The sequence below is a fragment of the Coturnix japonica genome, chromosome 1, assembly GCF_001577835.2.
Source record: "Coturnix japonica isolate 7356 chromosome 1, Coturnix japonica 2.1, whole genome shotgun sequence".
NCBI classification, from domain to species: Eukaryota; Metazoa; Chordata; class Aves; order Galliformes; family Phasianidae; genus Coturnix; species Coturnix japonica.
This window is the reverse complement of record NC_029516.1, coordinates 64577854-64597985: the sequence shown is the minus strand read 5'-3', so window position 1 is coordinate 64597985 and position 20132 is coordinate 64577854. Positions and strand designations below refer to the sequence as shown.

The following is a 20132-nucleotide window of genomic DNA, read 5'->3' as shown; positions in this document are numbered from 1 at the left end:
TGCCCTCAGCTCCTCACGGCTTTTTCTTCAGTTTTCACAGTAACTCAATCTGTGCAATTATGTTACTAGTGAAAAAACTGATAGGAGCTTTGGAAATAAAAACCAAATAACATAACATTTAGAAGATACTTGTAAGGCAAAAAAATATTAACAACATTACACATTCAGCTTTCATGGCATCTGCATGGTGGTATTATATAGTTTGTCTGTGTTACCTAGTCAGCGTATTCCTGGTGTCTTAACAGATGTGTAAGAAATGTTAACTAAAAATATTTCTCAAAGAGGAAGAAATACTCTTCTAGGTATATCAAGATACTATATAGCTTTTATGTCAAAGTGTTACCCGTCTCTCTGTTTTGTTTTATGCACCATTTCAGAGACAAGGCTGTTGGTGATACACTGGACTTCTGTTTAACTGTGTGCAATAAGTCACGTTTTTGTTATTTCAGCTGCTTCTGTTTGTCAGCATGTGAAGAATTGCTTCTACTTTCTGGAATTTTTGGGGCTTTTTTTTTTTTTTTATTATTATTTACCTCTTTTTTCAGTACGTGAAAATCTCATATGTAAGTACTGGTCTATCTAGTACTGTCAGTGTGAAAAGTGTAGGAGGGTAACCAAAATGTGCTTTCTGAGGGATTAATTAGTGAACTTCATCCTGGAGTATCCCACTCCACTTGGGAACAAGCTCAGTTCTTTCCTTCTGCCTCCACAGTGACATGCAGATTTGTTGTGTTTGCTTTTTTATCTCTGATGACGTTCTGCCTTCGTGGGATTTTTCACAGAGCTTTTGTAGGTTCCTTGGGATGAAGGTTTCTCATTGCTGATATGATGGCTTTGAGTTCCAGTTCCTGCTGCATGTTATTTTTCTCTGAACAGCTACCAGATGGACGAATGTGTGCATTCATCTAAAGTGTCTGGTTCCAAGGGATTATGTTAAGAGAAATGCCTGTCAGCATATGGGTAGCAAACTTGATTTCACTTTTGCTAAAACATACCCACACATAGGGAATAAATGAAGCATTGCTTCCATGAAAAGTCTTGGTCAGCAAAATCTGATCCTCACAAAAACATGCTGGCACCTTCATTGGCAATGTGTCATTTCTGGAGTCAATATTAAATGTGCATCTGGTACCTTTGGATGGTATTTTTCAAAGTATTTTTTTCTTAGCAGGTTGAAGTTGAAGTCTATCGAAGAGATTCTAAGAAGCTTCCTGGGCTGGGAGATCCTGACATTGACTGGGAGGAGAGTGTCTACTTGAACCTCATTCTACAGAAGGTAACAGTGGTGCTTACTTTAATTTTCACATGTTGTTCGTGGTGGAAAGGTTTAAGGGAAAGCTTTAGTCTGTCCACTTTCCTCTCTAGCATTGGGATGATTTGAACTTCTCTGGAAAATGGAAGCAAAACATGTTTTTTTCTTTTGTTAGTCTGAATGAACAAAACCAGGAATAGTTGTTATTTTCCAGTAGAGGCATAAGAGCTTTCTTCAAAACCTTTAAATATATTCAGTAAAGCTGAGCTGAATATTATTACCTGAAAGCTCTGCAAAATGGAAGGCTTTGTCAAGTATAATAGTTTTTGAGCGTGAACAAGACCATTAGGCTGGCAGCAATTTTGTTAGTTCACTGTAGAGCCAAGAGAGGAAACTACTCAATGGAAATGCAATGGGATTTTTCTGCTTTATACTTCAGAGCTATATGAAACCTTTTCTTTCTGTTGGTGGAAAGATGAAACTAGCACATCCTATTTTTTCTTAATTAACTCTTGTTGTTCAGTTACTGTGTGTTATGTTGGTGCTTTGAAAAGGCGAATGCTATTGGAATCATTCCAGATCTCTGAAAAGTTTTGTTGATTATGATTTTAAAATGAGGCTGCTGGCTCATTGCGCACATCCTGGAGAATAAATGTTTTATTCTCTCTCCTTCCTCCACAAACTCAAATTGCAGAAATTCCCTGCAAGGAGTGGTTTCTGTATGGATTTGGTGTTGGTTTAAACCAGAATCTGTTTTAATTCTACAGTCAGAATTTGGAGATGCTGCTATAGCAGTACACTGCTGTCCAGAGCTGTTACGCATGCAACTTCTAAGTGTTTTGGGGTTGTTTTTTTTGGCAGGCTGCATTAATGCATTCTGATCTCTCTCATTTTTCACTTGTGTTGGTTGTTGTTTTTATTATCCCCTTTTTGAAAGGAGGGAATATATTTTCCATTTCTACTGTAGAGTGTTCTGTGCGTCATGCTTGTTCTCTACTTGACCAGTAGGCTTGGTGTTAAATACTGACAGATGATTCTTTACCCATAGGTTGTCCACTCCAGCAAGCATCTCCATAGAAGATTTTTTCAGTATTGCTGAGTTAGCCCACAGATTTGTGTCTTTTTATTATCAAGAAAACTGTAGGTGTGTCAGGATAGTGAAGGGAATAGCAGTACCCAAACATTCTACTGCTTAGTCGGGGAGCTGAAAGAGATGAAGATGGAACGTGTTCTGCTGTGTGCATTTTATTTTTCTGACTTTAGAACTTCATTTCTCTGTCTGGTGTCCTTGTTTTAGCTGGATTATGTGGTGACATGCGCTGTGTGCACACGCTCCGATGGAGGAGATATTCACATTCACAAAAAGAAATCTCAGGTGAGATTACCCTATTCTTACTGTGGATAAGAGGTTGGCATCCGGTATTAACTGATTCTAAAAACTGTATCAACACCAGCACAGCAGTTTTCATGCTGTGCTCTGTCACAGCTTCACCCTTGTGAAACAGCTCAGGTCTGCCTGCTGACACATCCTGCCAGTCAGCTAAATGTGGGATCTAAATGTGCTTTATAGCCTCTCTCAAAAAGCAATAAAGACCTCTCTGCGCTCTCAAGACTTACATCTTTGCTTGATGTGTTTGAGAAGAGTGAGTTGAGAGGAGTATGACTGTTAGGGTGAAATCAGAGGTTAAGCCCAGTTTGTACAAGACGTGAGTTATAAGAAACCTGCAGGATACATCTGTATTGCAGCAATATTAAATGGTAAACAATTTAGTGATTGGCATCTTATCTTTTTATTGTTTTTACACAGTTCTTATTTTCTTCCTTAAATCGCTTATTCCTTCCATCAGCCTGCAGAGAACGTTTATCACTGATGTGTGCAGCATACGTTTAATCCAGCATTTCACACAGGGGTGGAGACTGAATGATAAGCATGAAGAATAAGAAACCCTAGACTTCGTCACCCATTTTTCAGCAGTTCTTGCAATACCTTTTCCTGTTTAACAGAAATTCTACTCTAAAGGGCTCCTGTTGCATAAACTGTCTCAGAGATTTCAACTTTTTTTAGTCTCTGCTGGTTGTGTGACTTCAGCTAAAATAAGTCAGTGTTTTAAAATTCTTTAAGCAGCTTTACTTCAGTGAATTCTATTCTTTCTATTTCTAATCTTTTCCTACAAATAAAATGAGCACTGCTGGTTATTGTATTTATAATTTGCATGTTGGGCACAAAAATCCCTCCTGGTGCTGTTAAGGCACCACGTTACAACACTGACAACAAGTCTTTTATTTCTCATTGCTGTTTCTGCTGTGCACAAGTCCAAATATCACTCTGAGTTAACTTCAGCAAAATTCTTTTGAGAAAGAGTTCTGTAAATATTGAGCGTGCCTTTGAAAGCTAGGAAGATGAGAATAGAAGGCCTGCCCAAAGCACTTGGGCAATGTTCTGTGGAAGAATGAGGTTTTTCTGTTCCTCATTTCTCGCAGTTTATGATGTGAGGCTGCTTATGAATTTTACTTTCTCTTCTTATCTAGGAGAAACTAGGAACTTGTTAAAATTCACCTGCACATCCTAATATTATGAAGCTGTTGTATGGAGAGAGGAAAAAGGGCAAATCTATGTACTGTAGAAAGTATACTTCCATTAGGACATTTCATTGAAAAATGCATGAATCAACTTTTTAAGATCTATCCTACAGCTCTGATTGCTGCTGATTTATAAAACGTATGCTATCCTGCTAATGTGCAGATAGACATTGAGTATGAAAAGGCCCTGCTTAGGAGGATGACCTGCTGTACTGCTGTGATGTGTGCTACCATGTTCATACAGTAGATATGCTACTTGGTATGTTTCTTTTAATTCAAAGCTTTGTAAACAGAAGTGAAAGCAAAGAAAGCTACAAAGAAAGCTATGAATTCCTCTCTTTAGCTGTTTGCAGTCCTGTTGGGCTGCTAAAATCTAAAGCCATGATATTCTTAAGTGTTGCTAGTTTTGGAGAGAAATAAACCAAGAGGATGAGGAGTTGCTTCAGAGGGGGGATGACTGCTACAGGAAGCACAATGGCTAGGGAAAGAAACAAGTGGAAGGTGATGGTGAGAAATCAACTTCTTGTCTTCTTGAGAGCTTCATGTCTCATTACTGAGTAATACTGATCTTACTGTGAAAGTGAGCAAACAACAACATTTGTTGTACAAACAGTGTTAGGTCAGCAGCTCCACAGTAACTCTCTGCTGTAACGTGCTCTTACGTTACAGCAGACTGCAGTAACATATAGACAACTCAGGATAGCTTTCTGTTAATGAAAAGCAATACCATAGGTTGATGAGAGGTCAGATGCATACAGAAGCATCTACCATGAATTAATAGATTGTTTATACATGAAAACTCAAGAATTCATGAGTGGAAGGTTCTATCATTATTGTAAGATGAGCTTTGCTTGCAGGGTGTCCAGCTTAAGTGCAGGTGTTGGCTGACTGAGGAGCGTTGACTGCGGTGTTTTGGCATGGTTTGCCTTGTGTTTGGTGTGCCCATTCCTGGAAACATTTAACTGAGAAGATGTAATTTTCTTTTTCAATATCTTTCTCAGCAAGTGTTTGCATCTCCCAGCAAACACCCAATGGATAGCAAAGGAGAAGAGTCAAAGATCAGCTATCCCAACATATTCTTCATGATTGACAGTTTTGAAGAGGTGAGTTCCTTGCTGCAGCAGGGTTTTGTCTTATACTAGTCTTGTATCCAAAGTAGTTGTTTTCTAGCACTTCTGAACCAATATTTTTGGCTGTTCAAGCTGTATCCCAAGAAACTTCTTGTGTAAGTCATGGTGATTTTTTATATATATATATATATATATATATACACACATATATATACATATATATATACACACACATATGTGATCTTTCTAATTCTTTACTCTGTCTGAAATCTGGATTTAGAGCTGAATTTACTGTAGGTCTTTATGAAGGACTGAAGCAAGAGGGGATGATTTTAAGAGATGCCTATCCTAATTTATGATATGCAGTGGGCACTGTCTAGAGTCTATGATCTTTGGAAAGGCAAGGAAGGAGCCTGCAGATTCCTTGCATTTTCCCATTGACATTGATTCTGCATTAGGCATAGGGAGAGGGAATCTGAAGGTATTTGTACTTTGACAGCCGCTCTTTTCCTTTAAGTCTTTTTTTCTCTCATCTTGCAGGTTTTCAGTGACATGACTGTGGGAGAAGGAGAAATGGTCTGTGTGGAGCTGGTAGCCAGTGACAAAAGCAACACTTTCCAGGGTGTGATTTTCCAGGGATCCATACGCTATGAAGCACTCAAGAAGGTCTATGACAACAGGGTAAGGTGCTCTGAACAGCAGTGTCTTGTAGCAATGATGCTAATCACAGTTTTGGTATTGAGACTGTTGGTTTTTTGTCCTGTTAGGTCATCTGCATCATAGTTTATCCTATTTGGCATTGAAAGCTGTTGGTGCTTTTTGTCTCAAACATCTGAGGTTTCTCAGGTCACTATATATTAGTTTTCTGTTTGACAAAAGGAGTAAAGCTGATAAGCATGGCAGGATGTGACACCAGAATAGACTTGAATAACAAAGTTCTGGGGTCCCTTTTATTTTTCTGAAAGCTCGTGGATTTTTCTACTTACCTCTGAGAAGGCATGTTTTGCAGGGAGATCTTAAGCTCTGCTATCTGTTATATGTGAAATGTTTCTGTACACAAGTACAGAAGACACTACACTGAGTTTCACAGCTGCAAAAGACTTCTTCATTGTTTTCAGATAGGAACGTGAAATGCCATCACTTCCAGCTTCAAATTCAGTACTTTGAAGTTAAGTTGAGAGGTGGCAAGAGCCAATCAACTTCACCAAAAATTTGCTGTGAAGACAGCACTGAAGGATTAAAAGAAAATAAAGCCAATCAGTACCTACTGTGACAGTAAACTCCTTCGCTCCCCTTTTCAATAGAGATCCTGAACAGTTTCTCTTTATCCCATTTGGAATGAGAGTAGTTTTGTAGCTCATCTTCCAAAGAATGTGAAAGTAAAGTTTTCTCTCTTGTGCCATCATCCTACTGTCTGAAGTTACCAGCAGGTGAGAATGCAGAACCTCTAAAGACTAAATAAGAAGAAAGTCTTGCAGTAGAGAGGCAACAATTGATGTGTTAGTATCATGTTATAGCTAAGGAATGTCCTGCTTAACCATACTGCAGTTTTATTAGATGAAAAATAGAATGGTTTGTTTTAATATTTGATTGCAGCTGAAGGCAAATCTTAAAAGTCTGACTTCTTTGTCTTGTCAAAAGAGAGCAGTAGTAAGCTATGTGTACTTTTGAAGGTTACTTGTGTGTTAGTTGCCTGCTTTAATTCTTAGTGCAGTATGGATTGATACATTATGAACAAACTTGGCTCTTCAAGGTGTTAAAGTGTTGAAAGTTATGATTAAACAACTGAAGCGTGTGGATAAGTCCTTCTTATTTCACTTGACAAAACCTTGATCATTTTCATATCATTCTGTTCTCTTTTCCATTTCTCAGTTCGGTTTTCAGTTCAGTAGTGTTGAGTGGAAACCGAGCCCTTCTTTCTGCCATGAGTTCAAAAGCTGTCAGGGTTTTGTGGCAAGTGATGTTGTGGTCCGGGTGTTAATTTTGCATCAGGACTCTGTCTTTACGCTTTGGGCTTGACAATGTGAATATAAAGATGTCCGAATTGTGCTTCCCAAAAGGTAGGCACATAGTCCCATTCTGCTCAATTTTAGTTGTGTCTATAGTATTTTGACTCAAGCAAACATCCCTGCACACCTGTGAGGGGCTGTGCATGTGCCTGCCTGTGCTCCAATGTGCCATGATGGGTGGGTTTGGGTAAAAGACTTTTTATCTCAGTGTGTCATTGGATAACTCTGCTTTTTGGATAGCTGAAGGAGTTGATTCTTCTCTGAGCCAATATTCTCTTATCTGTAAAGTTGCTTTCCCTTTAGAATTCACTTCTTATTGAGGCGTAAAATGCTTCCTAAGAATCAAGATAATAACCATTATTCGCAGTGTTTTTACTTAAATAACTATTTTCAGAGAATATTGTATTTTATATCTGGAAATGAAATTGCATGTATTTCTTTCCTGTCTTGGTGCCATGTAGGTTAGTGTTGCGGCAAAGATGGCACAAAGGATGTCCTTTGGCTTTTATAAATACAACAACATGGAGTTTGTTCGGATGAAAGGGCCCCAAGGGAAAGGACATGCAGAGATGGCAGTGAGTAGAGTTCCTACTGGCGACACTTCACCATATGGAACAGAAGAAGATTCAAATCCAGACTCCCCAGTGCATGAGAGAGTAAGTGGACTGATCTAACTTTAAGCATGAGTATGTTTTACTTCAAAGTCAGTGGATGGACTGAAGCTGGAATTAATCGACATCATGGTTCTGAACTTAGTTTTGCATGTGTGTATTTTGAATATATTCAATATATCACAGAATTATAGAATGGCATGGGTTGAAAAGGACCTCAAAGATGGTGTAGTTCCAATCTCCCCACTATGTGCAGGGTCACCAACCACCAGACCAGGCTGCCCAGAGCCACATCCAGCCTGGCCTTGATTTTTTACCAGGGATGGGGCATCCACAACCTCCTTGGGCAACCTGTTCCAGTGCGTCACCACCCTCTGTGTGAAAAACTTCTTCCTGGTATCTAACCTAAATCTCTCATGTCTTAGTTTAAAAACCATTCCCTCTTGTCCTATCACTGTCAATTCATGTAAACAGTTGTTCTCCCTCCTGTTTATACGCTCCCCATACGCAGTTGGATTCTAGTCACAGTTTCCTGTGAGCAAATACTGAATACAGAGAAGAATGCGTGATTCATATTTCTGGAGGAGTGTTTTGTTGAAACAACAGCAGTGTTTATGCCAGGGAAAATGATGGTTCTGCCTATTTTCTATGAAAGTTAATAGATTCCATTTCTGTACGTGGTGGTGTTTACCAAAAAACATGCAATTTGCATATGGTGTAGCTTTCTTACTAAACCTCACAGGTAGTTTCTGAGGAGTCTTATGGAGAGATTTTGCCAGCAGTGGGAAGATGAAAATATTAAAGCAAAGACTATACATCTAGATGCAGAACTGTAATTATGCATGTGCTTAATTCTAATGCAAACTCAGTAAAATACCAATTGAGTAAGTCCAGAGATGTTGATTTGGCCCTTAATCAATCCTAGGTGTTGTTTTTAGTTACAACATTTCACCTAGTAAATGGGGATTGGACAGTGTGCCTTTAAAATATCTGTACAGGTGTGTCCTGACCCAGGCAGTGTGATTACTGATTCCTATGTAACATCACTAAGTGAGTAGTTGATAGACCCACAGAACTGCTTCCAGAGGTATCCATGGAAGAGTGTGACTTCAGGACTCTTAAAAGCCCAAATAAGCAGTCAGCACTGAGCTCATTAATTGAATGTGTGTGCTCTGTACTGTAGAGATACAGCCTGAAGAAACCATGCCTGGTGGGACTTCCTGAGCTTTTAGCTATCAGGCTTCCAGTGTCTCTGTTGATCTGTCATTGTTGCTCTTTGCTAATGGTTTTAATGGCCCTTTGTTTCTGGTTTAACCTCCAGGTGTGATAAGAAATGGCTGTGGAATTAAAAAGAAATTGAGACAAGCATAGATTAGAGAACAAGTGCACTTATGGGAGGATCATTTGAGTGATAGAATGCCTCTTTTTTTTGTTCTTTTTTTTTTTTTTTTAGTATGTGGATAACAGAGGGCTTCTTCAGTGCAACACTGATATGGTTTGGCTGTCATTCTCAGTTGTATATCACCTCCCTCCATATTTGCAAGGACAGATATAAGCAGTGTCAGGTCTCATTTTAGGAAACATTATGGGATTGTTAAATCAACAGTGTGAGAAAGGAAGGCTGAGATGAGAGAAGTTATTACTATACAGAAATAATATACATAAAGTTGAACGTTGATTTGGCTTTTGTGTCATGTTCTTGGGTTAGGTAATTTCCCTGTGACCCTGCTTCACAGATGGCGACATTTACAGTGATTTCATGTGGCATCCCTTTATATGTTCCCCTTTAACCTGGGGAACAACTACCTTGTGCTTACCAAAGAAATGATGATGCACAGTTTTGTGTCCACCGTGTACGTTCCGAGCTTTAGTCTTCTGCATATCAACATGCAAAAATAAGATTGATGTTCTTGGGGCATCTTGAAGCTGAGGTGACTCTGCAGTTGACATTCTCTGTCCACTACGCTAAAACTTGCAGTTAGATGCCAGCTGTGATTGAGTTTTAAATGTGACTCGTTGTGGCACGTTTCAGACTAAAAAGTTCTATGCTTCTAATAAGATGTAAACAAAATTTTTCCATTGTTTCTTCTGTTCTGTTTCAGCTCACGTCTTTCAGCACCCCACCAACCCCAGAACGCAACAACCGGCCGTCCTTTTTCTCCCCATCTCTTAAGAGAAAAGTGCCCCGAAATCGAATTGCTGAGATGAAAAAATCCCACTCAGCAAATGACAGTGAGGAGTTCTTCAGAGATGATGATGGTGGAGGTGAGAGAAATAACATCAACTAAACAGACTTTCAGAGGGAAGGGGAAACACATCTGTGGAAAGGGATCACAATGCTGGATTTTGCAAAAGGTTTGCAGCATGAAAAGCATAGCTCCTCAAAAAGGCTGATGCTGGTGCCACTCTGAAACTGGGTTCACGGGTTTAGCATCTATTTGGAGGCTGGAGACCAATTTGTCTCCATGTTTAATTATACAAAGGCTACAGTGTGGATCGGCTACTAAGTACTATGATGGGAAGAGCAGCTTCCCCAGATGGAGTCCCGCTGTCCCAGTTTATTTCTCCTGAAGGCTGCAGAAGATAGGCTGGTGTTCAGAGCTCTTATGCAGCAGCTTTCCATTAGTGGTGATGGTGCCTGCTCAGTATACTGTCTGATCCTAGCATACTTGATCGTAATGATGAACGTTCTTATTATTTTCATTTTCTATTCCTTTAGCATTATTGTAGGGAAATTCTGCTGTGTCTTGGCCTTGTTGGTGGATAAAAACTGGCTTGTCTGAATGTCAGTAGTATTCTTGATCTGGATCTGGCCAGTGATGCTTGCAGACCTGACTCCAGTACAAACAGACCTGTTGTAGGCAGGAACAGCCCGAGAGACTTCACTTGCTTTTGCTGTGTACAAGCATGACACAGCAGGTGAATTGATCCTATTATAGCTACCAGAGTTAGGTCATTCTGACCTGATCACCATGGTGCTGTTGATGCAGTTCTAATATATGGGTAGAGGGAATAGAATGTTTGGCTGTACATATTTACAGGGAAGGAAATCAGGATTTTCTAATCCTATGTTGTTATGTGCATTGCCAGAGTAGCTGCCGCTTTTTACTTTGCTAGGGCTTCTGATTAATCAGAACCTATTTTTAAGCGAGTGATTGTGAATCTCAGAGCTTGGATCAGACTTTCAGATTTTCTTTCTGTTACACTTCAATGTGAGTAGCTACTTTGTTGTAAGGGTCTTCTATTTTATATACAAAGGAGGGCTGGAGTAGGATTTTGCTTGAGCAGTTTCTTGATTCCCTCTCCTCCCTCTTCTTGCTGGCCTATTAGTGGATGATGGTTTACCACTGCTGCCAGCTGTTGCTATAGTTCATTATCTTCAGCGTAAATAGTGAATTCTGTATTGGCACACTCTCACTCATTTAAAAATAAGTGACATGCATGTGTGATCTCTAGAAGGTGAATAGTTGGGTTTCCTTTTTCTTTGACTTTCAGAAGCTTTCATTGAGTCTTACAGTGAAAGTGCAATCACTTTAAAATGTGCTGTCATCTACCTTTACAGATCTGCACAATGCAACAAATCTGAGGTCACGTTCCTTATCTGGGACAGGACGGTCTCTGGTGGGCTCATGGCTGAAACTGAACAGAACAGATGAAAACTTCCTTCTCTATGCACACTTAACTTACATCACTTTGCCATTGCATCGAATTTTAACAGGTGAATTTGAAGATATGTTACCTATAAACAGAGTTAATTGGTTCTCCCAGATTGCCCCTGTGTTGTGGGATTTTGCTATTAAGATAGAGGAACAAGCTTTTCTCTGAAAGGAAATGTAACTTCACAAACCCTATTTGCTGACTGTAGCAGCAAATCAATGTAAACAAGCAGAATGGTGTCAACTGTTCTCAGGCTTTGAGCTGGTTTTCATTTGTGAGGGTTCAAACAAGCTGGTAGATTTTACTTCCAGAGGAATGTTAGTGGCTACATATAAATATATAGTGCTGAAATATAAAGTTCAATGTAATTCTTTGTGTAACTGTCCACTGAGCAATAGACGTATGTAGCAGAGATATGTGACTGAGAGAGCTATGGAAAGGTAGCTTTGCAATTTAGAGACCTCCTCTGCCAATACTGAGTCCTAGATTTGTTTTCTAAATGAGTTTCTTGGATTGATCCAAGAATCCACACTGTCTGTAAGTCTCTTAGGTGCCCAGTTTGTTTGACTGAACTAAGTGATTTTTGTGTAACACCATGAACAACTGGTCCTGAGTTGATGGTCTAGCTCTGAAAATTTCTATATTGATGATATTCAAGTATGTGTTTGTTTAGCTGGATTTTCAGGGTATACTTGCAACCCAGGCCAGCTGTACCCTGGGCTTGATCAGAAGAGGGATAGGCCAGGAGGGCAAGGGAGATGATTGTCTGCCCTCATGAAGTCCTGTCTGGAGTGCTACATCCAGGCCTGGGACCCCCAAACACAAGAAGGATGCAGAGCTGGTGGAGCAGGTCTAGAGGAAGGCCACATTAACAAAGGGCAAGGGAAGTGGTCAAGGCCAGTTTGGTTAGGGCCCTGGGCAGCCTGAGCTGGTGGGTGGCAGCCCTGCCTACAGTGGGAGGGTTGGAGCTCCGTGATCTTTAAGGTCCTATCCAATCTAAGCTATTCTATAATTCTGTGACTACAGTATCACAATAAATTGTATTTTTCAACCTGAAGGCAGATAATGAGGTTTCAGTTTTTTCCCCAAATAATCCTTGTATGTCTGAAATTACAGGTGAACCAAGGAAAACTACTAATCTGTTTAAACTCTAGCAATCAGCAGGCATGCTAGCATCTCTGGGATATAGCTTGCAGCATGAGGGACTTCCTAGGACTCTGGGATGCTTAAATACTATTGCTTTCTCAATTTTCATAAGCATTCTCTTCTCTGTAAATACCACTACAAATACAGCAGTAGTTTCTTGCATCTGTATGTTATTAGTGCTGCTGTCCACTCTCTTCATGCATTGTGAGTGAAGCCCTGAAATGCCTTCTTTCTGAAAGTATACATAGACTATCTCAGATACAGAGGAAGTTTGATGCAGATAGAAATTAGCAGTGGTTTTGCCTGAGATACCTAACTCTAAACTCTGGATTTGAATTAAGTTGGCACCCCCTGCAATAACGTTATGATCATAGAGCAGTTCAAAGTCCTGTCACTAACCTTTGAAGAGCCTTCTAACTTCATCTGTGAATTTAATTTTTCTCTTTCTCTTGCCATTCACTGGGTCACTTTTGATCAGTGCCTGCTTTTTCTTGTCTGGGGCTAGAAAGAGGACAAACATATTACACAGTGGTTATTTCCAGACTGTTCCTGAAAAGTAACTAAAAGGAAAGAACTTGGTAATCTGTTGTTAAACAGAATAATCATCTGATAAAAGAGATGGGAAGAAAGCATGGGTGTGCTACTAATGTCATGAATTGTACTATGCTAGTGTGGTAGTAATAGCTACAGTCTTCATTTGTAGGCAGAGATGTCAAACTCTGTTGCAAAAGTATAATGGTTCTCTACAGAGAAAGAAAACTAGCTGATAAGGTAAAAAACTATACTTAAAGAGATGCTTCTACCTTATTTGCCATTTCACTGCATATAGGGTAGGAATTGATTTCAGCTGAGAAGAAATAAAAAAAAAAATTCCATTAAGAACTGATCCTCATTAAGAATTTCTCTCCCTACGTGCTAAGCAACCCAAGGCCTTTAGAGTGCAGGAATGTAGACTTCAACCTATAAAATAGATGAAACTATTAAATTGCTTGTACGCGCATCGTCAGAGCCAAAAATTTTCTTCATTTTTGAGGATAGTGCATTTCTCTCTTCAAGAAGGAAAAAACCAAACATTGGCATATCCTTTCATGTTTCAACTTTTTTTTCCTTTGGAAGACTGCCACTTTCTCTGTGTCTGGACACGTTGTTTCGTACCACTGTAAATGATAGGTCAGGTATCATGTCTGTGTGATGGGATAGCTTAGCATCTTTCAGGCAGGGAGCAATTAGTTCAGGCTTCATTTATAGGCAAAATTTCATGCTAGTTGTGTTTTGATCTCCATTAGTGGTGTAATTAGGGGTGTATGCTGCAGTCCAAAATTGCTTGTGTGGTTGCTACTTCCAGGAGCCTCCTAAATGTGCTGTTTCTGTTTGTTTCTCTCCCTTCCCCAGATATCCTGGAAGTGCGGCAGAAACCAATTCTGATGACATAGCAGAGAGCGGGCACAGCTTTGGAGCCTTGTTGCCAAGTGCCTAACCTCAGCAGTTTTCTGTGCTAACACTACCATCTAGTGTCAGGAACATAAACCTCCGCAGAAAAAGGGAAGTCAAAGAATACCAGCCGATCAAAAGTGCCTCTTTCTTCCTTCCTCTGCTGTCATACACCATATGCATACTCGCAGTACATCACTTGAGTGTTTCCGACTGGAAGAGGACTTTCAACAAAACAAAAGAAGGGGCTGTGTCTGAATTGTGTCATTGCTTTATGAACAGTTTATTACTGGGTTTACTTTATAACTGAGAAACCAACAACATGTACAGAATGTGTTAAACTTTATATTCTTTGAAAGAAACAATTTCATAACGATGTACTAATGAACGTTGTTCCATTGACTCTCGCCCATACTCTCCTCGTTGGATTGGCTTTGTGTGTGTGAGCGTGTGTATGTGTTGAGACTGAAGGGATAAGATGAATTCCTGTTGAGGGAGGAAAAGGGAAAAGATGCTATGAAAACACATTGCCGTTTGGTTATGTGCAGTGGGTTAGGCCAGAGATTGAAAGAGGCTTAAGATGTTCCCATTCGTTCATGTGCCAGTGTTAGGACAGGAGAACTCTGCTGAAAAATTCCTGTATCTACCAAAGAACATTTTCATCCTCAAGAACTGGTGAAGAAACTGAGCCAGGGAAAAGAAGGCTAAAATGTGCTGCTATATAGTAAAGCTGAGGTTCATATCCACTACTAATGCTGCTTATCTCTTTTAGCTGAGTCCATGCAAGTTGGAAGCTAAAGTAGAAAAACTGGAAAATTCACGTGGACTCCAGAAACTTAAAATCTTATTGATAACCATCATCCTTCTTCATGCACTGGACCATAGTATGAAAAGTTGTCCTTGTGGTAGTGTTTGTGGCCAAGGAGGGCATGTGAGCTGATTAATGTCTGGGCAGCTTTCCCAGATTCTTCATTTCCTGGTCACATTCTGCTATACTGTTGTTACACGCCGAAGCACAGGGAGTTTTCTTTCAAGGCAGAAGGCTTAAATGTGATCCTGCTCTGAAAAGTGACTAAAAATGTCATAGTGGGGAGGTTTGGAAGTTGTGCCAGGAGCTCTCAGGAAAAATGCCTTATGTTTACAGGTAAAGTGCAGCTTTCTCAAAACAACACAACTGCTGTCCTTGACACATGAAGTCTAAATGATGAGTTGTTGAGTCTACTGCAGCTGGATTCCCTGCAGCAATGTGGGAGCTAGCCATGGCTCACTTTGTTTTTAGCTGCCTAACTGGTGAAGCAAAGTGTGGGGTAGCATGAGGCACTCTGATATACGCACAAAGATCCATAGAGAGTGAAGGTGCCATTTTTGTCACTTTTCAGATGCTGAGCACCCGAACTCTAATGCTGGTGCCATACTTACCAATATGATGTGTGCTCTGAGCCTGCACCTTTTGTCTCCCTCAAACTCAGCCTTTCCCAAAGTGCTGTGATATTTTCTCAATAGCATCTGATGACTTAACCTCTCAGATAGGACTTTCTGCTTTTTTTCCTCAGACCAAGTTCCATGGGAATAGCTTCACTACAGCATTAACAGATAGGTTAACTGTCATGCAGCCCAACATGATGAATCCAGTGTGGTAAGGTCTTTTCTTGTTTGAGGCTAGGCCTGGGAGTAGTCACCTTTGTGCTGAGTGATGGCATTTCTGAAACAGGCAGCCTGAGTGCATAACAGGGACGTCTGAGCACTTTCTGCTTGCTACAGATGTTTTATGACAGCATTAGAGAGAGAAAAAAAAAAAAAAAGTTCACTTTGTCATTGCCAGCACGGCCGCTTTGCATGTTGCAGACTGAGTTTTGCTCTGTAGGAGAGTACGCTTCATGTGAGGCTGTTCACACAGTCTTAACTTGAAGCCTGCAGGTGAGGTATCTGGGCCATCTTACCAGAAAGGTGGACTCCTGAAAGAGCAACTGAAATGTTCTCTCAGGGAACTTCATAGGCAGCCCAGGTGCTTGCTTGAGATCCCTGGCAGTGCACCTAAAGCCAGTCAGTGCAAGTACTCTCTCTCCCTTTAGCCATGCCGAGAAGTCTTCAGCTTGTAGACCTGTCCTACTCAGAAGCCTCTGAAGGTGTTCCATGTTCTGCATTTTCATATTGGAATGGGAAAGTGGTGCTGTTTTCTTTCATCAGTCACTAGAGAGGGAAGGGAGGGTGGGTTAAATATTTGTACTGCTACTGACAATTGATAACAGTTTGGTTAAACAGAAACAATGAACCCTGGAACCCGAATGGTAGGTACGCGAGTACAGCCTCGACAAAAGTAACTTGTAATGCATTTGGATACCAGTGTGTTAAGTTCAGACAGCTTCATGTCATGTGGTCTGAAAGACCTGAGCAGAACTTGTGTAAGGTTTTTGAGCAAATAGGGAAAGATTCTGAAGTAGCAGAAGGGCAACGTTATAGAAAGGACAGTGCAAACCTCAAGTCTGCTAAGCAAGAAGTATTGTCTGCTTTGTTATGTGTATGTGGATGAATCTGATGTATGGTTTTTGAAGGGCTGAATGTGAAAGTCCTGTAGAAGAATTAATTGATGTATTTTATCCTGCTAGCAGATGTGCAGTATATGCATAGAAGACTCACACTTTTTTTAAGTACAAAAGGGCTACAGGTATGCCCAGATGGATATTGCTGGTAAACAAAAAGTCTATTGAATGTCTGGTACTTTTGGGAGCAAATTAGATTTTCTCTGTTCTCAACTATTCACTCTAAGCAACTGACTTAGAGTTCTTGTATGTGATGAATTTCCTTATGTTGTGATCAGGTGATAGGGGAGAAAATGTGTATTTTATTTTGCTTTTAAGTAATCCCTAAAAAAATTGTAATGTATTATCCTCGTACAGACAAACTGACAGGGAAGATGACATAACTTCTGTCCGAGTCAGGGTAGCACAGCTGGGCCTTTAGCTTGCTATTGCACTATACCAAAAAAGAAAAGGGAATGTTAGTTAGAAACCTCTCACCCTTTTTAATTTGGAAAGGGGAGGGATGGGTTAAATTCTATGCTCTAAAGCAGTAAACCAATAGATTTGAGCCTCTGATGGCCATTTAAATTGCTGAGAAATGGACTGGAATGTTGTGCATGCTCTAAGGACTGCAGCAGTGTATGGGTGTTGATGTCCTGACTGTTGGAGTGTGGTGGTTTTCATTAGATTCATGTTGATGCTTGGCAACAGCTCTATCTGAGAAGGCAGCACCATTAACAAATTTGGGTTGCTTTGCAGAATCGTTTTTATTTACAGAATATCATTCTCCCTCAATACTAAGTTAGTTTCCCTTATCCTGCCCATTCACTCCCTCTGGGGACCTGAGGCTTACTGCATCAACTGACTTTCTTCACCTGTGTTGCATTTGTTGTCTGACAATATACAAGGCTGTATGTTTCTTCAGCCTGCACGGATTTTTCACTCATAAATTCAGCATGTAGAAAGCATTTGATTTGTACAGAAAGCTCTTAAATTACTTGTTTTGTATTAGCAGATTATTGCTTTGCCTTAGAGACCACAGTGTATGTAAAATCATATTCTCTTAGTGCCAGCCAGTGCAGGATGGGATCCAAGTCTCCTTTGAAAAGAAGCCATTTCTAGGAATTCAACAAATCTTTCAGCTGTCTTGGCAAATTCAGTCTGTGTTGGTTTGTGTTCCTTCTTTTTTTTGCTCTATCAGTCTTCATTGTTTACAAGGCTCGAGCATGTTGGGATTTTAATCCATGTTACTTGGTTTTCCATTTCTGGGCACAATGTGCTATCCTGAAAAGAGAGTTGTTTGAAAGTGATTTTTTTCAGAGTACAATGTTTTGCCTGAAGTGTATTATTTGACCGTGTTTTAATTTAACTCTTGGGTCCTTGGTTTTGCAAACATTTCTTCTGGCAGACCCTCATGTGCAGAGTCCTCTGCTGGTCACTGAGGTTCTCTATAGAACTCTGTATATGGAGTCTGCATAGAATCTACATGGTTAGGCTGTTGGGCTGCTGCTTGCCAATCACGAATGTTTTACTTCCCAGATGGTTGCTCACCCTGTAGTCTAAAGCTTCCCCTTATGAAAGATGTGAAATCTTTAGAAGTGCCTAAGTCCTGTTGTTTCAATGAGGTTTAAGAAAGAAATAAGTTGATAGTTCTTGGAAGAACTCTCCATCTCCTACAGTTGCACCCTTCCCGTTAGGTTTTCAGAGGTCATGGCTGAAAGCTCTGGAAAATGGAAGTCTTGAGGTCAGAGCAATTGGATGTCTGTGAATGCCTTACCTTGTTCTGTGTGATATGACTGAAAGTGTATGGTGCCGGTGTGTAGCAAAAATATGGTATCAAAAATAGGTGCAGTAGAAGCCAGTGGAAGGCATTTTTAAATAAGTAGCTTTTACACCAAACAATATTACATCTGAGCATAGGTGTTTGGATGCTTGGTCAAGACTGCAAGAAGGCTACAGTGTTGAACATTCTGTGTGTGTGTATGTGTGTGTATATGTATATATATATAAATACTCTCAGCTTAATTTTATTGAACAAACATAAGTTGCATGGTTTGTTTTTTGCCTCATTGATCATCAGTGTTGATTAAAAGATGCTGGGTTGGAAATCATGCTGGTACTGTATTGAGCCCTTGAAACAAAGTGCAAGGAGAACCTCTGTGCACCAAAAATTGAGTTGATTTTGAATATGGCAGCAGCAAAGAAGGTGTTGGACCCTGCAGCCAATAAACAGACCTCTTAAATGACTGCAAACTCTAAGTGTTTTCTCTCAACCATACCTGGTGATTTTTGAGCTTGAATGTATTCCTTAATGGTGGCACTCTGTGGCCCTTGTAATAAGTATTGCCAAATAGACACTCATGAGAAAAGCCTATTTACTCTCCATTTTTGTTCCAATTTGGGCAAGGCCTAACTTGGCTCTGCTTGCTGAATCACGTTGTATGAAGGGAAAAAGGGTTCAAGTCACTGCACTCCCGCATCTGTCTTAAAAGTCTGAGTTTTCCATTAGATGCTGACACTTGAAATAAAAGCAAAATGAAACAAACAAACAACAAAAAAAAACAACAACCCAAACAATCCAAAACCAAGCGACAGAAAATCAGCCCTTCTAAAGAGTTGTTTTCTTCTAACTAAGCTAGGTAGCCATAAGTGTTTAGGCTTGACTAGAGTGTAATATTGAGAAGCTACAGGGATTTCTTCGTGATAAATATAGGAAGAACTTCAATATGGACCTGAATAGTATTGTTAAAATGAGATTGCTCGTTAGCTCTTAACTGCTTTTGCTTCCTTAAGCTGTACTTAGCAACACCGAGTCATTTTTCTCATTTGAAGAATTGCGAGGCACTGCATCTTCCTTCTCTAGCTGACTTCTGTGACTAATGTTTCATAGTAGGCAGCTTCAGGGGTACATAACAATAGCTGAAATGAAACACAAGCAAATTATAAATGGAAGGTGATGGCAGCGATGCAAACTTTAATTCATATGTGAACCAGTGTGTTCATCAAAACCTGATGCCAACTAGAAATAGAGCGCCTTAAGCCTGTGCTAAGAAGTCTGGATGTGTTCCTTTGCTCTTGAAGATAGGGAGGTTGGTGGATCCTCCATCCCTTCTTTTGTGTGGAATTACACTGTGCTTGGGGAAAAACAGAAGGTAGATCATCAAGGAAGAAGAGTTGTTATTCAAGCTTGATTCCCCACAAGGAATTCAGAATTCTATACTTCCTATTAAGTATATCCACAGATAACCTGCTCATCTTCTCCTTATGTACTAAGCATAGATGGTAATTCATGGTGATCATTCTGACTTCCTTTTAAAGGTAAGAAAACACTTGATTTCATAAATTGTCAGTGATGTTGTATTTGGTAAGTGACCTATGGTTTTCTCTTCGGTATTGGATATTTGCTTTTTACAGAAGCCTGCCAGAAACATGGAAAGGTGTATCAGTGACTGTCAAACGGCGTAACTTTCTTCTAGCTCTATTTTCATGCTGTGTACCATCACCATCCTCCCGCTGGTTCTCGTGTACTGCTCCTGTTTTGTGCAGCTTCACAGAATTGTAGGAGTTGGAAGGGACCCCTAAAGATCATCGAGTCCAACCCCCCTGCCAAAGCAGGTTCCCTACACCACGTCGCACAGGTAGGTGTCCAGTCGGGTCTTGAATATCTCCAGAGAAAGAGACTCCACCACCTCCCTGGGCAGCCTGTTCCAGTGCTTCATAACATAACGTGCAGAGTGGTGTAGAGTTTGTCATCTATTCACCAGCTATTGAATAGCCAAGGAAGTTTGTTGTTCTTCTGTCTAAACTCTTTCAGTTTCAAACAGCACAACAGTGGCCAATGGAAGAAAGCACAGTTG

The 20132-nt window shown here is 40.2% G+C and overlaps 1 protein-coding gene across 2 annotated transcripts in view; it reads left to right on the top strand.

Moving 5' to 3' along the window:
* KIAA0930 (KIAA0930 ortholog) overlaps window positions 1–18522 on the top strand; it is a 58966-nt gene extending 40444 nt beyond the window's left edge. Inside the window, exons 3-10 of one of the 2 annotated variants that reach the window (XM_015870413.2) lie at window positions 1172–1276; window positions 2550–2627; window positions 4834–4935; window positions 5443–5583; window positions 7373–7567; window positions 9625–9787; window positions 11085–11240; window positions 13718–18522. In XM_015870413.2, the coding sequence (XP_015725899.1) occupies window positions 1172–1276; window positions 2550–2627; window positions 4834–4935; window positions 5443–5583; window positions 7373–7567; window positions 9625–9787; window positions 11085–11240; window positions 13718–13758 (981 nt within the window). In that variant the 3' untranslated portion in view covers window positions 13759–18522. Of the gene's footprint in view, window positions 1–1168; window positions 1277–2549; window positions 2628–4833; window positions 4936–5442; window positions 5584–7372; window positions 7568–9624; window positions 9788–11084; window positions 11241–13717 lie in introns of both variants that reach the window. The other variant, XM_015870402.2, reaches the window with a different exon arrangement.
* The last annotated feature ends 1610 nt before the right edge of the window (window positions 18523–20132 follow it).